Source organism: Neoarius graeffei, chromosome 11, assembly GCF_027579695.1.
Source record: "Neoarius graeffei isolate fNeoGra1 chromosome 11, fNeoGra1.pri, whole genome shotgun sequence".
Taxonomy (NCBI): domain Eukaryota; kingdom Metazoa; phylum Chordata; class Actinopteri; order Siluriformes; family Ariidae; genus Neoarius; species Neoarius graeffei.
The window spans coordinates 47,097,246-47,110,244 of NC_083579.1; the positions used below are offsets into that span (position 1 = coordinate 47,097,246).

General features: G+C 41.1%; 1 protein-coding gene across 9 annotated transcripts in view; it reads left to right on the plus strand.

Moving 5' to 3' along the window:
• The first annotated feature begins 6,770 nt into the window (after window positions 1–6,770).
• Window positions 6,771–12,999, plus strand: part of LOC132894343 (uncharacterized) — a 35,184-nt gene continuing 28,955 nt past the window's right edge. For 3 of the 9 annotated variants that reach the window (XM_060934027.1, XM_060934029.1, XM_060934030.1), the window contains exon 1: window positions 7,928–12,983. In XM_060934027.1, the coding sequence (XP_060790010.1) occupies window positions 12,806–12,983 (178 nt within the window). In that variant the 5' untranslated portion in view covers window positions 7,928–12,805. The other 6 variants (XM_060934034.1, XM_060934033.1, XM_060934036.1 and 3 more) reach the window with 6 other exon arrangements.

Genomic DNA, 12,999 nt, shown 5'->3' on the forward strand with positions numbered 1-12,999 from the left:
GTTATTTCAATGACATTTAATAACATTTTGTTTATCCTGAGGACCGAAAGTAAATGAAAATGTGAACAAACCTTAGCTGTAATAAGATGGCGACCACCGGCTCCAGGGATGACCCACTGATGTAGGCATGTTACCCAGCCTGACACAAAATATTTGTAGGCATCCAAACTCTTATACACTTTCAGATCAATACCTGTGTATGGCGATGGGTTTTTAACGACATAGGTATACAGATCATGTGGGCCGAAGTCAGGTAAAGACGAGGGCTTCGTGTACTTCCGTACGTCAGTGAACAATGCTGGTGGAAGCAGGTAAACGTCGTTCTCTAAGCCTGCTAACCTCAATTTTTGCAAATACCTCTCCCTCTGCTCGCCCTGTAAATGCCCTACGTCGCTGGATAGTGAAGGTGTTTTCTGCATCTCGCTCCTTTTTCTTTTATGTTTTTCGTTTGTCGCCTTCCTCGCATTCAAACTGATTCGAGCCGTGACGTCCAAAATGGCAGCGTCACATGACTTGGTCACGTGGGTGAAAAACCTCAATTGCAACAGTAGGGTAGCCGGTTCCTTTCTGTGCACTCACACACACACATTAACACCTATGGGCAATTTCAAGTAGCTAGTTAGTCTAACCTGCATGTCTTTGGACTGTGGGAGAAACCGGAGCACCCAGAGAAAACCCATGCAGACACAGGGAGAACATGCAAACTCCACACAGAAAGGCCCCATCAGCTGCTGGGCTCGAACCCAGAACCTTCTTGCTGTGAGGTGACAGTGCTAACCACCACACCACCGTGCCACCCTGTGGAAAGTATATCTTGCCGAAATTATACTGTATATTAGTTTATAATTATATTATAAAAGTTGCACTTCAGGGGCGGCACAGTGGTGTAGTGGTTAGCGCTGTCGCCTCACAGCAAGACAGTCCGGGTTCAAGCCCCGTGGCCGGCGAGGGCCTTTCTGTGTGGAGTTTATATGTTCTCCCCGTGTCCGCGTGGGTTTCCTCCGGGTGCTCCGGTTTCCCCCACAGTCCAAAGACATGCAGGTTAGGTTAACTGGTGACTCTAAATTGACCGTAGGTGTGAGTGTGAATGGTTGTCTGTGTCTATGTGTCAGCCCTGTGATGACCTGGCGACTTGTCCAGGGTGTACCCCGCCTTTCGCCCGTAGTCAGCTGGGATAGGCTCCAGCTTGCCTGCGACCCTGTAGAACAGGATAAAGCGGCTAGAGATAATGAGATGAGATGAGAAGTTGCACTTCGCTTTTAATAATTGGTTTGGATTAGCATAAACCAGTCCTGCATTCTCAATATGAGCAGAATTTTCATAATCTAAGACCTATATATGCAGTTATAGTTAAGGGATGCTCACTCAGTAGCCTACTGAAGCCCAGTTAGCTTTTTTCTGTTTATGCTATTTACAGTTGATGTCAGTGTCTGTAAAAGTGCCTGATGTTTATAGCTATCCATCCATCCATTATCTGTAGCTGCTTATCCTGTTCTACAGGGTCGCAAGCTTGGAGCCTATCCCAGCTGACTATGGGCGAGAGGTGGGGTACACCCTGGACAAGTCACCAGGTCATCACAGGGCTGACACATAGACACAGACAACCATTCACACTCACATTCACACCTACGGTCAATTTAGAGTCACCAGTTAACCTAACCTGCATGTCTTTGGACTGTGGGGGAAACCGGAGCACCCGGAGGAAACCCACACGGACACGGGGAGAACATGCAAACTCCACACAGAAAGGCCCTTGCCGGCCACGGGGCTCGAACCCGGACCTTCTTGCTGTGAGGTGACAGCGTTAACCACTACACCACCGTGCCGCCCACAATCTTAACTTAATGCTTTTTATATATACAGTACCAGTCAGAAGTTTGGAAACACCTTCAAATTCAATGTTTTTTCTTTATTTTAATTAACTAAAAGACACTTCATGTCCTAAAGTAATGACTGACTGTTATTTCTCTTTACTTAGTTGAGCGGTTCTTGACATAATATGGATTACTACAGTTGTCGAACAGGGCTATTTACTGTATTTTTATTATTTACTCTTTACTCGTTGATGGTGTCAAATGCATTAAGAAGGCAAGAAATTCCATTTTTGACCAGACACACCTGTTAATTGAGAAGCATTCCAGGTGACTACCTCATGAAGCTGGTTCAGATAATGCCAATAGTGTGCAAAGCTGTTATCAAGGTAAATAGTGACGACTTTGAAGAATGTAAAAGATAAAACTTTTTTTAAACACTTTTTTGTTTATCATATAATTCCATATGTTATTTCATAGTTTTGATGAGTTCAGTATTGTTCTACAATGTAGGGGAAAAAAACATCGAATTTGAAGGTGTTTCCTACGGAAGCCGAGAGAGGCCCTTCATATAACCCTTTTTTTTTTATTCACCTTGTTATCCCGAGATAACGACATAATTAATTCAGGATCTCGAGAAAACAACACAACTAATTCGAGATCTCGAGAAAACAAACCCGTTATTTCGAGATCTCGAGAAAACAAAACAATTATTTCATGATCTCGAGTAAACAGCTGAGAAATGGTTCATTCAGGTGTGCCAAGAGACTTGTGATATGCTGACTTTGGGGCTATTTCTCATTCTGTATAGAGTTGGTCATTAGAATGTCTGGAATAATCGATCACCTAATAAGGCAATATTTTGATCAGGGGTTGACACAGGGAGAGATTGCATTAAGTCTTTTAATAAGGGATCATTTCAAAATTAGTCCGGGGGCGCAGCTCTGCTAGAAATCTCAGCTGTTTTCTCGAGCTCATGAAATAATTGTTTTGTTTTCTCGAGATCTCGAATTAGTTGTGTTGTTTTCTCGACATCCTGAATTGATTATGTCGTTATCTCGGAATAACGGTTTTGTTTTCTCGAGATCTCTAATTAGTTGTGTTGTTTTCTCGACATCCTGAATTAATTATGTCGTTATCTTGGAATAACGGTTTTGTTTTCTCGAGATCTCGAATTAGTTGTGTTGTTTCCTCGACATCCTGAATTGATTATGTCGTTATCTCGGGATAACGGTTTTGTTTTCTCGAGATCTCGAATTAGTTGTGTTGTTTTCTCGACATCCCGAATCAATTATGTCGTTATCTCGGAATAACGGTTTTGTTTTCTCGAGATCTCGAATTAGTTGTGTTGTTTTCTCGACATCCCGAATCGATTATGTCGTTATCTCGGAATAACGGTTTTGTTTTCTCGAGATCTCGAATTAGTTGTGTTGTTTTCTCGACATCCCGAATCGATTATGTCGTTATCTCGGAATAACGGTTTTGTTTTCTCGAGATCTCGAATTAGTTGTGTTGTTTTCTCGACATCCCGAATTGATTATGTCGTTATCTCGGAATAACGGTTTTGTTTTCTCGAGATCTTGAATTAGTTGTGTTGTTTTCTCGACATCCTGAATTGATTATGTCATTATCTCGGAATAACGGTTTTGTTTTCTCGAGATCTCGAATTAGTTGTGTTGTTTTCTCGACATCCTGAATTGATTATGTCGTTATCTCGGAATAACGGTTTTGTTTTGTCGAGATCTCGAATTAGTTGTGTTGTTTTCTCGACATCCTGAATTAATTATGTCGTTATCTCAGGATAACAAGGTGAATAAAAAAAGATTATATGAAGGGCCTCTCACGGTTTCCAAACTTTTGACTGGTACTGTATAGACCCCTTTCACTGACGTCACCCGAAACCGGAAGTAAACAGACCCTGCGCCATATTGGAAGACCAACAAACTCGTGATTAGGGGGAAATAACGGCAGCGGTATGTGAACCCACGAGAATAAAGTGGAGTGGCAAACGACTTAAACAAACAAATCTGAGCTGTTTTATTTATGATTTATTGGCCCAACAGTAGACTTGAAAGAAACCTGTGTGAGACTTGGCAAAAAACTGTGGATATAATGGATAAGTCTGTGCATGATCTGTGGACACTTTGAGGTAAGCAAACGCAAGAAATTCAGATTTAAAACATGCTAAAGTGGCCTCAAGTTGATAATGTATGAGGAGCAAGCCTCCCGGACTTCTACAATTTAATAATAATAATAATCTCATCTCATTATCTCTAGCCGCTTTATCCTGTTCTACAGGGTCGCAGGCAAGCTGGAGCCTATCCCAGCTGACTATGGGCGAAAGGCGGGGTACACCCTGGACAAGTCGCCAGGTCATCACAGGGCTGACACATAGACACAGACAACCATTCACACTCACATTTACACCTACGGTCAATTTAGAGTCACCAGTTAACCTAACCTGCATGTCTTTGGACTGTGGGGGAAACCGGAGCACCCGGAGGAAACCCACGCGGACACGGGGAGAACATGCAAACTCCGCACAGAAAGGCCCTCGCCGGCCACAGGGCTCGAACCCAGGACCTTCTTGCTGTGAGGCGACAGCGCTAATCACTACACCACCGTGCCGCCAATAATAATAATAATAATAATAATTTAGGATGGTTTGGGGCTTGCTCTCCCTCCTATTATATAAATAAAACATAGTTGTTGTGTAGGCATATATCATAAATACATATGTATAATTTGGATAAATTAACCTAAATTATGGATACCTTAATAGTAACAAAAAGTATTAATTTTTCAACTGAAAAGATATATATTATTAAAAGATAAATATCAACAAGATTACCTTGGCCATAACTATGTGTAGGTTATTCTTAATAACAGCTGTAATATCACGATCCAAGCCGCTAATAACATAATTGTAAGCCTGTAGCCCTTTGTAGGCTTTCAAGTCATCAGCAGTGTAGGCACTGGGTGTAAACAACAAATAGTTTACAATGTCTGGGTAGCAAACAGATGGCAGAATTGGTGTCCGGTCCTCCTTATGTATCTGACATGGAGAAATAATATAAATCGTGCTGCCTACCAGATTACAGTCGTCTGTTTTATTGTATCAGTACTAGTATCACTTACTATACTCATCAGTCATAGATTAGTCCAGTACAACATGACCAGCTTGCTTTTTTTCCATTTGACTGTCGCAAGTTTTTTCAGGCTGGTACAGTCAAAAATTGAAAAAAGTTTTGGCCTACTAAACTAGTCATCGATTCTACTAGTGTATTAATTGGAGTCGACATGAAAACGTTCGGTAAAAACTTTAAACCAGTACAATCTCTTCTTCAAAGTTTCACCAAATGGTTTTATTTATGCAATTTAAAGCTCATAATACTGTATAACTTTGGTCGAGTAAAAACACGGAGCAAAAACATGGCTGAATCCTGAATGACTCCTATTTGTTTAAGGCCCGGTCCCACTGCACTTACGGATGCAAAGAGGATGTAAAACGTAAAAAAATCTTTGCCATCCGTTGGAAAACGCTATGCATCCGTTGTGTACTCATTGCATACGTGCTTCATACGCTCTATCCATCGAGCATCCGTCCACTGTGATTTCATCCGCGCAAAAAGTTTTGAGCTGCACAAAACTTTTAGAACGGATGAACTTTCCGCCGTGTACGATGTAAATCCGCGACATATACGAGCAACAAACGTTCTATGTCCGTCATCATCCGTTAAACGTCTGCTGTATCCTCTCTGCATCCTCTGGGCATCCTCGCAACTCACATCCGCTGCAGCTGAAAACGGAAAGAGGGAGGAAAGATAAGGTACATGAAACGTCTATTCATCGTTAGTAGCACGGAAATAGAAAGGATGTAAGCGTATGCATCTCGTATATAAAGTATTCAAAACGGACAAAGCGTTTATATCTGGGATGTATCTCGTATATTTAGGATGTCTGGAGTATGTCTAGAGTATGTAGAAGGACACCTAGCGCAGTGAACGGTCTGCATCCGATATACATCCGCGCAACATCCCCTTTGTTTCCGTTAGGCGTACGTGATGCATCCCCTTCATCCGCTATGCATCCGCTCTTTCTGCTATGCGTCCGCTTCTCAGTTATCACCGGTAACCCCTTCGGAGCTGCCATCCACTTCCATCCGCTTTCATCCGCTAGGCTTCCTATGAACATACGTTTAACATCCCCGCTATATACTACCCACGTCCGTTCTTTTCCGTTCTGTTTTCGCAAATTTTCACCAATTTTGTCCATTTCTGGAGCGGATGAAAACGGATAGAGCCACCCCCGAAATTTTGCTCGTCCGCTGTGTCCTTTTTGCATACGTTTTGTGTCCATCGGCCAGTGGGACCGGGCCTTTAAATAGGGGACTACATAGGCGGCAGAATGTAGTTTCTTTTTCCCTGCCATGGAAGCGCACTTGTATACTGAGGACAGCAATTTGCATTACAGCCGTGAGGCGGCTCGGCTCGGTTTTCCCTTTTGGGCACTCTCGTTTTCTGTTAGAATTTGGTAAAGAAAAAAAAAATATTATTTACCAGCTTACCGGGTCCATTAACATAAATCTGACAGCTGACAAGGTCGGGATATAAACGAACTTTTGCGTTAAACTGTGTGCTTGGATTCACATAATTTTTTCTGAGTCTTATCATATGGGTCAAACCCATCAATCACAGCCAGTTTCTCCACATACCGTGCCCTTTCTGCAACTGGTAATGCACTCACATAACCCGAATTATCATCCATCGTGTCACTTTACTCTCGCTCGTACTTTGTTTTATATTGTGAGTGCATGTACTTGGTCTTCCAATATGGCGCCTAACAAAATCTGGCGGCGCGGTGACGTCATGCGGTAGCTCATATATATCAAGGAAGGGCTCAGAAAGTAATGACTCTTAGTTTGACATGCAGGAACAGGAAGTGACGTGTGGGGCCTCATACACCGGAAAATCCCGTCGTCGATTTTTATTGATGCACACTTTAGGACAATGCATGGGTACTTTTCTGTTTTACGATTTATTCAAACGGGGATAAACTTCAAATATAATCATCCAGGAATTGTAACATATCTGAAAAATTTTGAAACTATGATAAATGTTTAAATATGAGGAATTTGTGAAGGTTTTTTTCGGCGAAGCAGATGTACTGTAAAATTGCGTTCCCTTCAGAAGTGGCTCCTGTCAGTATGTTGACTCGCGCACATTTTAAGAAATAAGGCCAGCTGCAGGAGGTATGTACCGGTACCGGGAAGCGACTGGCGATCATCGTTCGAGTGTCAGTAAAGTGAGTGTGAGGTGGCTGCAGAGGGAAAGAGAGGAAAGGAGCAAAAGGAAAAAGACAACACCACCTCCATCACTACTGAATTCAACCTTATTCTTCTTAAGCAAGACAACTTCAGCTCCTCTCCACATTACTGCAGTCACTTCAGATGTAATCAGTATCAACTACAAAACCACCTTTAGTTCACTAATAATTTTAACACTAACAGTTTTCTACAGCTCAGTCATTTTAATAAGAAGACCTCTTCATATTCTGCATGGACACAGATCACATGTAGGCCACATCATTCATTCATTCATTCATTCATTCATTAATTTATTTTACTTTATTGATACCTAAATACACTTTAAAAGCCAAAAGTGAACACCTGACCATCACACCCATACACTACCGTTCAAAAGTTTGGGGTCACCCAGACAATGTTGTGTTTTCCATGAAAAGTCACACTTTTATTTACCACCATAAGTTGTAAAATGAATAGAAAATATAGTCGAGACATTTTTCTGGCCAGGGGCGGCACGGTGGTGTAGTGGTTAGCGCTGTCGCCTCACAGCAAGAAGGTCCTGGGTTCGAGCTCCGTGGCCGGCGAGGGCCTTTCTGTGTGGAGTTTGCATGTTCTCCCCGTGTCCGCGTGGGTTTCCTCCGGGTGCTCCGGTTTCCTCCACAGTCCAAAGACATGCAGGTTAGGTTAACTGGTGACTCTAAATTGACCGTAGGTGTGAATGTGAGTGTGAATGGTTGTCTGTGTCTATGTGTCAGCCCTGTGATGACCTGGCGACTTGTCCAGGGTGTACCCCGCCTTTCGCCCGTAGTCAGCTGGGATAGGCTCCAGCTTGCCTGCGACCCTGTAGAACAGGATAAAGCGGCTAGAGATAATGAGATGAGATTTTTCTGGCCATTTTGAGCATTTAATCGACCCCACAAATGTGATGCTCCAGAAACTCAATCTGCTCAAAGGAAGGTCAGTTTTTTAGCTTCTCTAAAGAGCTCAACTGTTTTCAGCTGTGCTAACATGATTGTACAAGGGTTTTCTAATCATCCATTAGCCTTCTGAGGCAATGAGCAAACACATTGTACCATTAGAACACTGGAGTGAGAGTTGCTGGAAATGGGCCTCTATACACCTATGGAGATATTGCACCAAAAACCAGACATTTGCAGCTAGAATAGTCATTTACCACATTAGCAATGTATAGAGTGGATTTCTGATTAGTTTAAAGTGATCTTCATTGAAAAGAACAGTGCTTTTCTTTCAAAAATAAGGACATTTCAAAGTGACCCCAAACTTTTGAACGGTAGTGTATGTAGGGCTTCACCCAACCTGATGCCACAAAGTTGGAAGCACAGTTATAGTATCGAAAGTTTTAGATTTATAATTTCTCTTCACTGGGGGGCGTCATGGCTCGGGTGGCTGGGGCGCCGTGCCGTGGATCCGGGGACCTGGGTTTGATTCCGGCCCAGGGTCGTTTCCCGATCCCTCCCCGTCTCTCTCTCCCGCTCGTTTCCTGTCCTGTCTCTGCGCTGTCCTGTCCAATGGAGGTGAAAAAAGCCCCCAAAAAAATCTTTAAAAAAAATTTAAAAAAATAATTTCTCTTCACTGGAACAAAGAGTCTGAAACATGCTCCAGCATGACAATGCTCCTGTGCACAAAGCAAGCTCCATGAAGACATGGTTTCCCGAAGTCGAAGTGGAACGATTCGAGTGTCATGCATCTGACCTGATCGTTTTTATCAATTTTTATCTGCACAAACTTGTTTTTAAGCAGGGCTCGAAATTCATATTTTTTTTCACCAGCCAGCTGGACTAGTTACCTTCCAAAGTAACTAGCCAAACAGAAAATCAACTCGCCAAAATTTGTTCATGTATGAATTTTACTTCTGTCAAAAATAACACAAAAGAGAGTAGTTACCACTGTTCATGACTAATGTGCATTTATTTCAAGACCCGAGTATTTTGATACTGTTTTTTTTTTTTTGCACACTTTACAAACTGGCATTTGCTGTTCCACGTCCTCCTCGCGATATCTAAACAAATGCCAGATGACTGACCCCTTACTTGTTCTTTTAGGAACCAATTTGTCCGCTTCCATTTTTAATTTGTCGCTGAAATTGACAGAGCTGACACGGTAGCCGATGCAACATCAGCGATTGCACGAACTGAGTAAGCGCTGTAAACCGAAACTAGGAAATCTTCCTGCAGCAAGTTCCTTTCAGCACTTAGATGTCGCCCGGGATTGGTTGGTGAGTGTGTGACGTTATTGTTTTTTTTTTACCCTTAGGCAGCCTCTCACGTTACTGCCTGAGGGACAGGGAGAAAAACACCGGAAAATGTTTTAAACAAACGCAACAAACACGAAACAAACGCAAGTCGGCAGATGACCATAAAATACTCGAGTTACGATATAATAATTTTATGTATCTCACACAGAATTTTTGGAGATATATCGAGTATATTCGATATATTGCACAGCCCTAGTCTGAATCTTCGCTTCATATATATATTTTTTTATTTTCAACTAGCCAGCCGGGCTGCCTAGTGACAGGAATTACCCGCCAAATGACAAATTAAGTCGCCTTGGGTGACCAGACAATTTCGAGCCCTGTTAAGTCAATAAATTTTTATCCTGCACAATGATGTTTTTAACTATTATGCACGCCTAGACATAACGGTCAAGATTGACCATACAGCGTCTAGTACTGGAAGAGGACCTCAACCCCACTGAACACCTTTGGGATAAATTGCACCCCAGGCCTTGTCACCCAACATCAGTTTCTGCTTGTATTTGAATAGCCACAAGCTCCAAAATCTATTGAAAGGCCTTCCCGGAAGAGTGGAGGTTATTATATAGCAAAGGAGAATAAATATGGAATGGGATGTTCGAATAAGTACGTATGGTCAGGTGTCCACAAGTAACAGTAAAAAGTTTGGACACACCTCCTAATTCAATGGTTTTCTTTATTAATATTAATTAAAAACACTTCATGTCTTAAAGTAATGATGGATGTTTCTCTTTACTTAGTTGAGCGGTTCTTGACGTCATATGTTATCTTAGTTTTGATGTCTTTAGTATTGTTCTACAATGTAGAAAATAGTCAGAATACAGAAAAACCTATGAATGAGTAGGGGTATACAAACTTTTGACTGGTACTGTACGCATCTCCCATAACCCGGTACGGAACAGAATGGGACGGAAAAGTACCGTCACGTATTTTCTTATATTTGCCTTCCAGGTTTTTATATAATAATACTGGATAATCGAAGAATGCATGACAGTGATATGTGTGAGTATAAGATTTTAATTTGGAAACATTAATAAAATGCACTGGAGCGCAGTAATGAAATACATGCAAATTTAAATATGCTAATTAAAACACAATAAAATTAAATTCACCCCCTTACCTGAATACATTGTACTCTCTGAAATGTATTTGTGTTTGGACTATTTGGAATCAAAATAACATTTTCCACAGGAAGTTGCGTCATCTGAATTTTCTGAAGATCATATGAAGAAGAAAAACGTTATCTAATTCTGCTTTCTTTATTTCCACTGATATTCACTGATGAATCATTCGAATGTCCTTAATATTCTCATGCTGTTAGATGGATGCTGGTTAACCACATTTTCTGTATTTGCTGATTCTATGATTTAAAAAAAAGTGCAAACATGCTACTCATTTAAAGTCAAACTGAACCTAAAAAAAAAAAAGTTTGCTGACCACAGCAAGTGCCATGATGTAACACCCCCCTCCTCTGCACATTTAAATAAAAAAATAAAACTTGATAACAATTTACACAACCATTTGCACTGAAACCAGATATCTGCCTGTGATGTAACCGGTTCACTAGTATGCCATTTCCCTTAGTAATACAAAGCCATCAAATAAAGTCTTCTAATTCTAAAAAAAAAAATCCCCAGGCACCACTGCACTCGCGCTCTCTCTCTCTCTCTCTCTCTCTCTGTCTCTCTCTCTCTCTCTCGCTCTCTCGCTGTGTGTGTTCACTGCTTAAGCCTCGGTCACAACCGGCCGTACGTGCTCCTACGGCCGGTCTACGTGCAAAAAACGCAAGAAACGCACGGAGGGCGCGCGTGTGACGTGCTGATTTTCGAGCCGTAAACTGTTCGCAGACCGGCCGCAGAGGTTCTTTGTCATGTCAAACAAACTCTACGGGCGCTTACGTTTTTTCAGGTTGCAAGACAAACTTACGTCCAACGTGCGTCTTTCTCCACGAACAAAAAAAAAAACGCAGCGATTTGGGAAATGCCAAAAATCGCACAGCCAAAAAATCGTACGTCCGGTTGTGACCTAGGCTTTAAGTGATCGGGCTTATTTTTACACCCAAACTCTTGACACTCGGGCATCTTCAGGGTTGTTTACAACAAGTTAGAAGCGATGTATCCACTAGATCTCAGCCTTGGTAAGTCATATACCGTGTAAGTGATGTCACAATCTTGGATTCTCTTGAGTAATTTGTACTCAGAGTGCGATATTTGAATCTCGGGGAGAGTAAAATATCAGCGCCCAGGGACATTTTATTTTAAAAGAAAAACAGTCTGTACACAGTATACAATTATGAACAATTGAACACTCAAATGTGTCTTGTATGGATATTATCTGTCAATATAAAGGAGTTTATTTTTGTGTTTCGTTTGGCTTTAAGTGCAAAAAGCAGCCACTGGCAGCAAAGAAACCTTGGGAAAAAATGAGATTGTTGCCTGGGATGGGCGAGCACATTGCTTGATTGGTTAAATTAATGTTTTATTAGAATCAGTGTCTGAAAATTATTGTTAAAAGAGTTTCATTTTTAATGCTGGGTTTTCATTTAGACACTCTGGCTGGTGTTGTTTACATTCTGGATTATTGAACACGTTCACTTTTTTCCCAGTAATATTTTTTCAAACTATTTTTTTGTTCAGGTAAAACATTTATATAAAGTGCTCAGAGAAGGTATTTTCCCCCTTCCTGATTTCTTCTATTTTTGCATATTTGTCACACGTAATTGTTTCAGATCTTCAGACAATTTAATATCAGACAAAGACAACGTGAAAAAACTCAAAATACAGTTTTAAATTATCATTTCATTTTTTGAAGGACAAAAGTTATCCGACGCCAACTGGCACTATGTGAAAAAGTAACTGCCCCCTTAAAGACTGACATTCCATTATCTGATGTGTCGGGCTGCAGTTGTTGCTGCTAAAGGTGGCGCAATCAGTTATTAAGATTAGGGAGTGATTACTTTTTCACATACATGATGTGCAGTAAGTTTTGCATAAGCTTTTGCTTCAGTAAGTTCAAGGATCATTTAAAAGCTGTGCTTTGCGTTTCTTTGTGTTCATGTCATGTATCACGTTTTGTATGTGGATTTGAAACCATTTAAAGGAGAGGAAATCAGGAGGGGGCATATACTTTTTCTCGGCTGATCTGTAGCTGACGGTGAAGGCAAAAAGTGCACTGATGTTCATTTGCTGTAGTGATTATTGTGTGAATGTAAGAACTGAGTATTTTTGTCAGAAACTGAGGATACAGTTGAGAAAAAAAAGCTTGCATAATGGTTTGTGTTAAATTACAGGTACGCATTCCCTTTTCCACTCAAACTATGAAGGGGCAAACTTTTCACTCAAGTGTAAATTCAGATTTAAAAAAACCCCTTTTCTTCAAGTGTGACATTATTTCTATTCGTTGCATCCTAACGCGATGAAAAGTCACCGTTATTTTCATGTGAAATTGTTTAAATATCTTTTTCTTGTCTCAAGGATGAGCTTTCAGAGGTTTGACGATGTGGAGAAGTATCTTCGATTTGGGACATACAGCAAACTTGATAAAGCTTCAAAAGGTGTAATAAGGAGATGTAGTAAGAAATTTCTTTGGGGAGGTGAGTAATCGTTTTA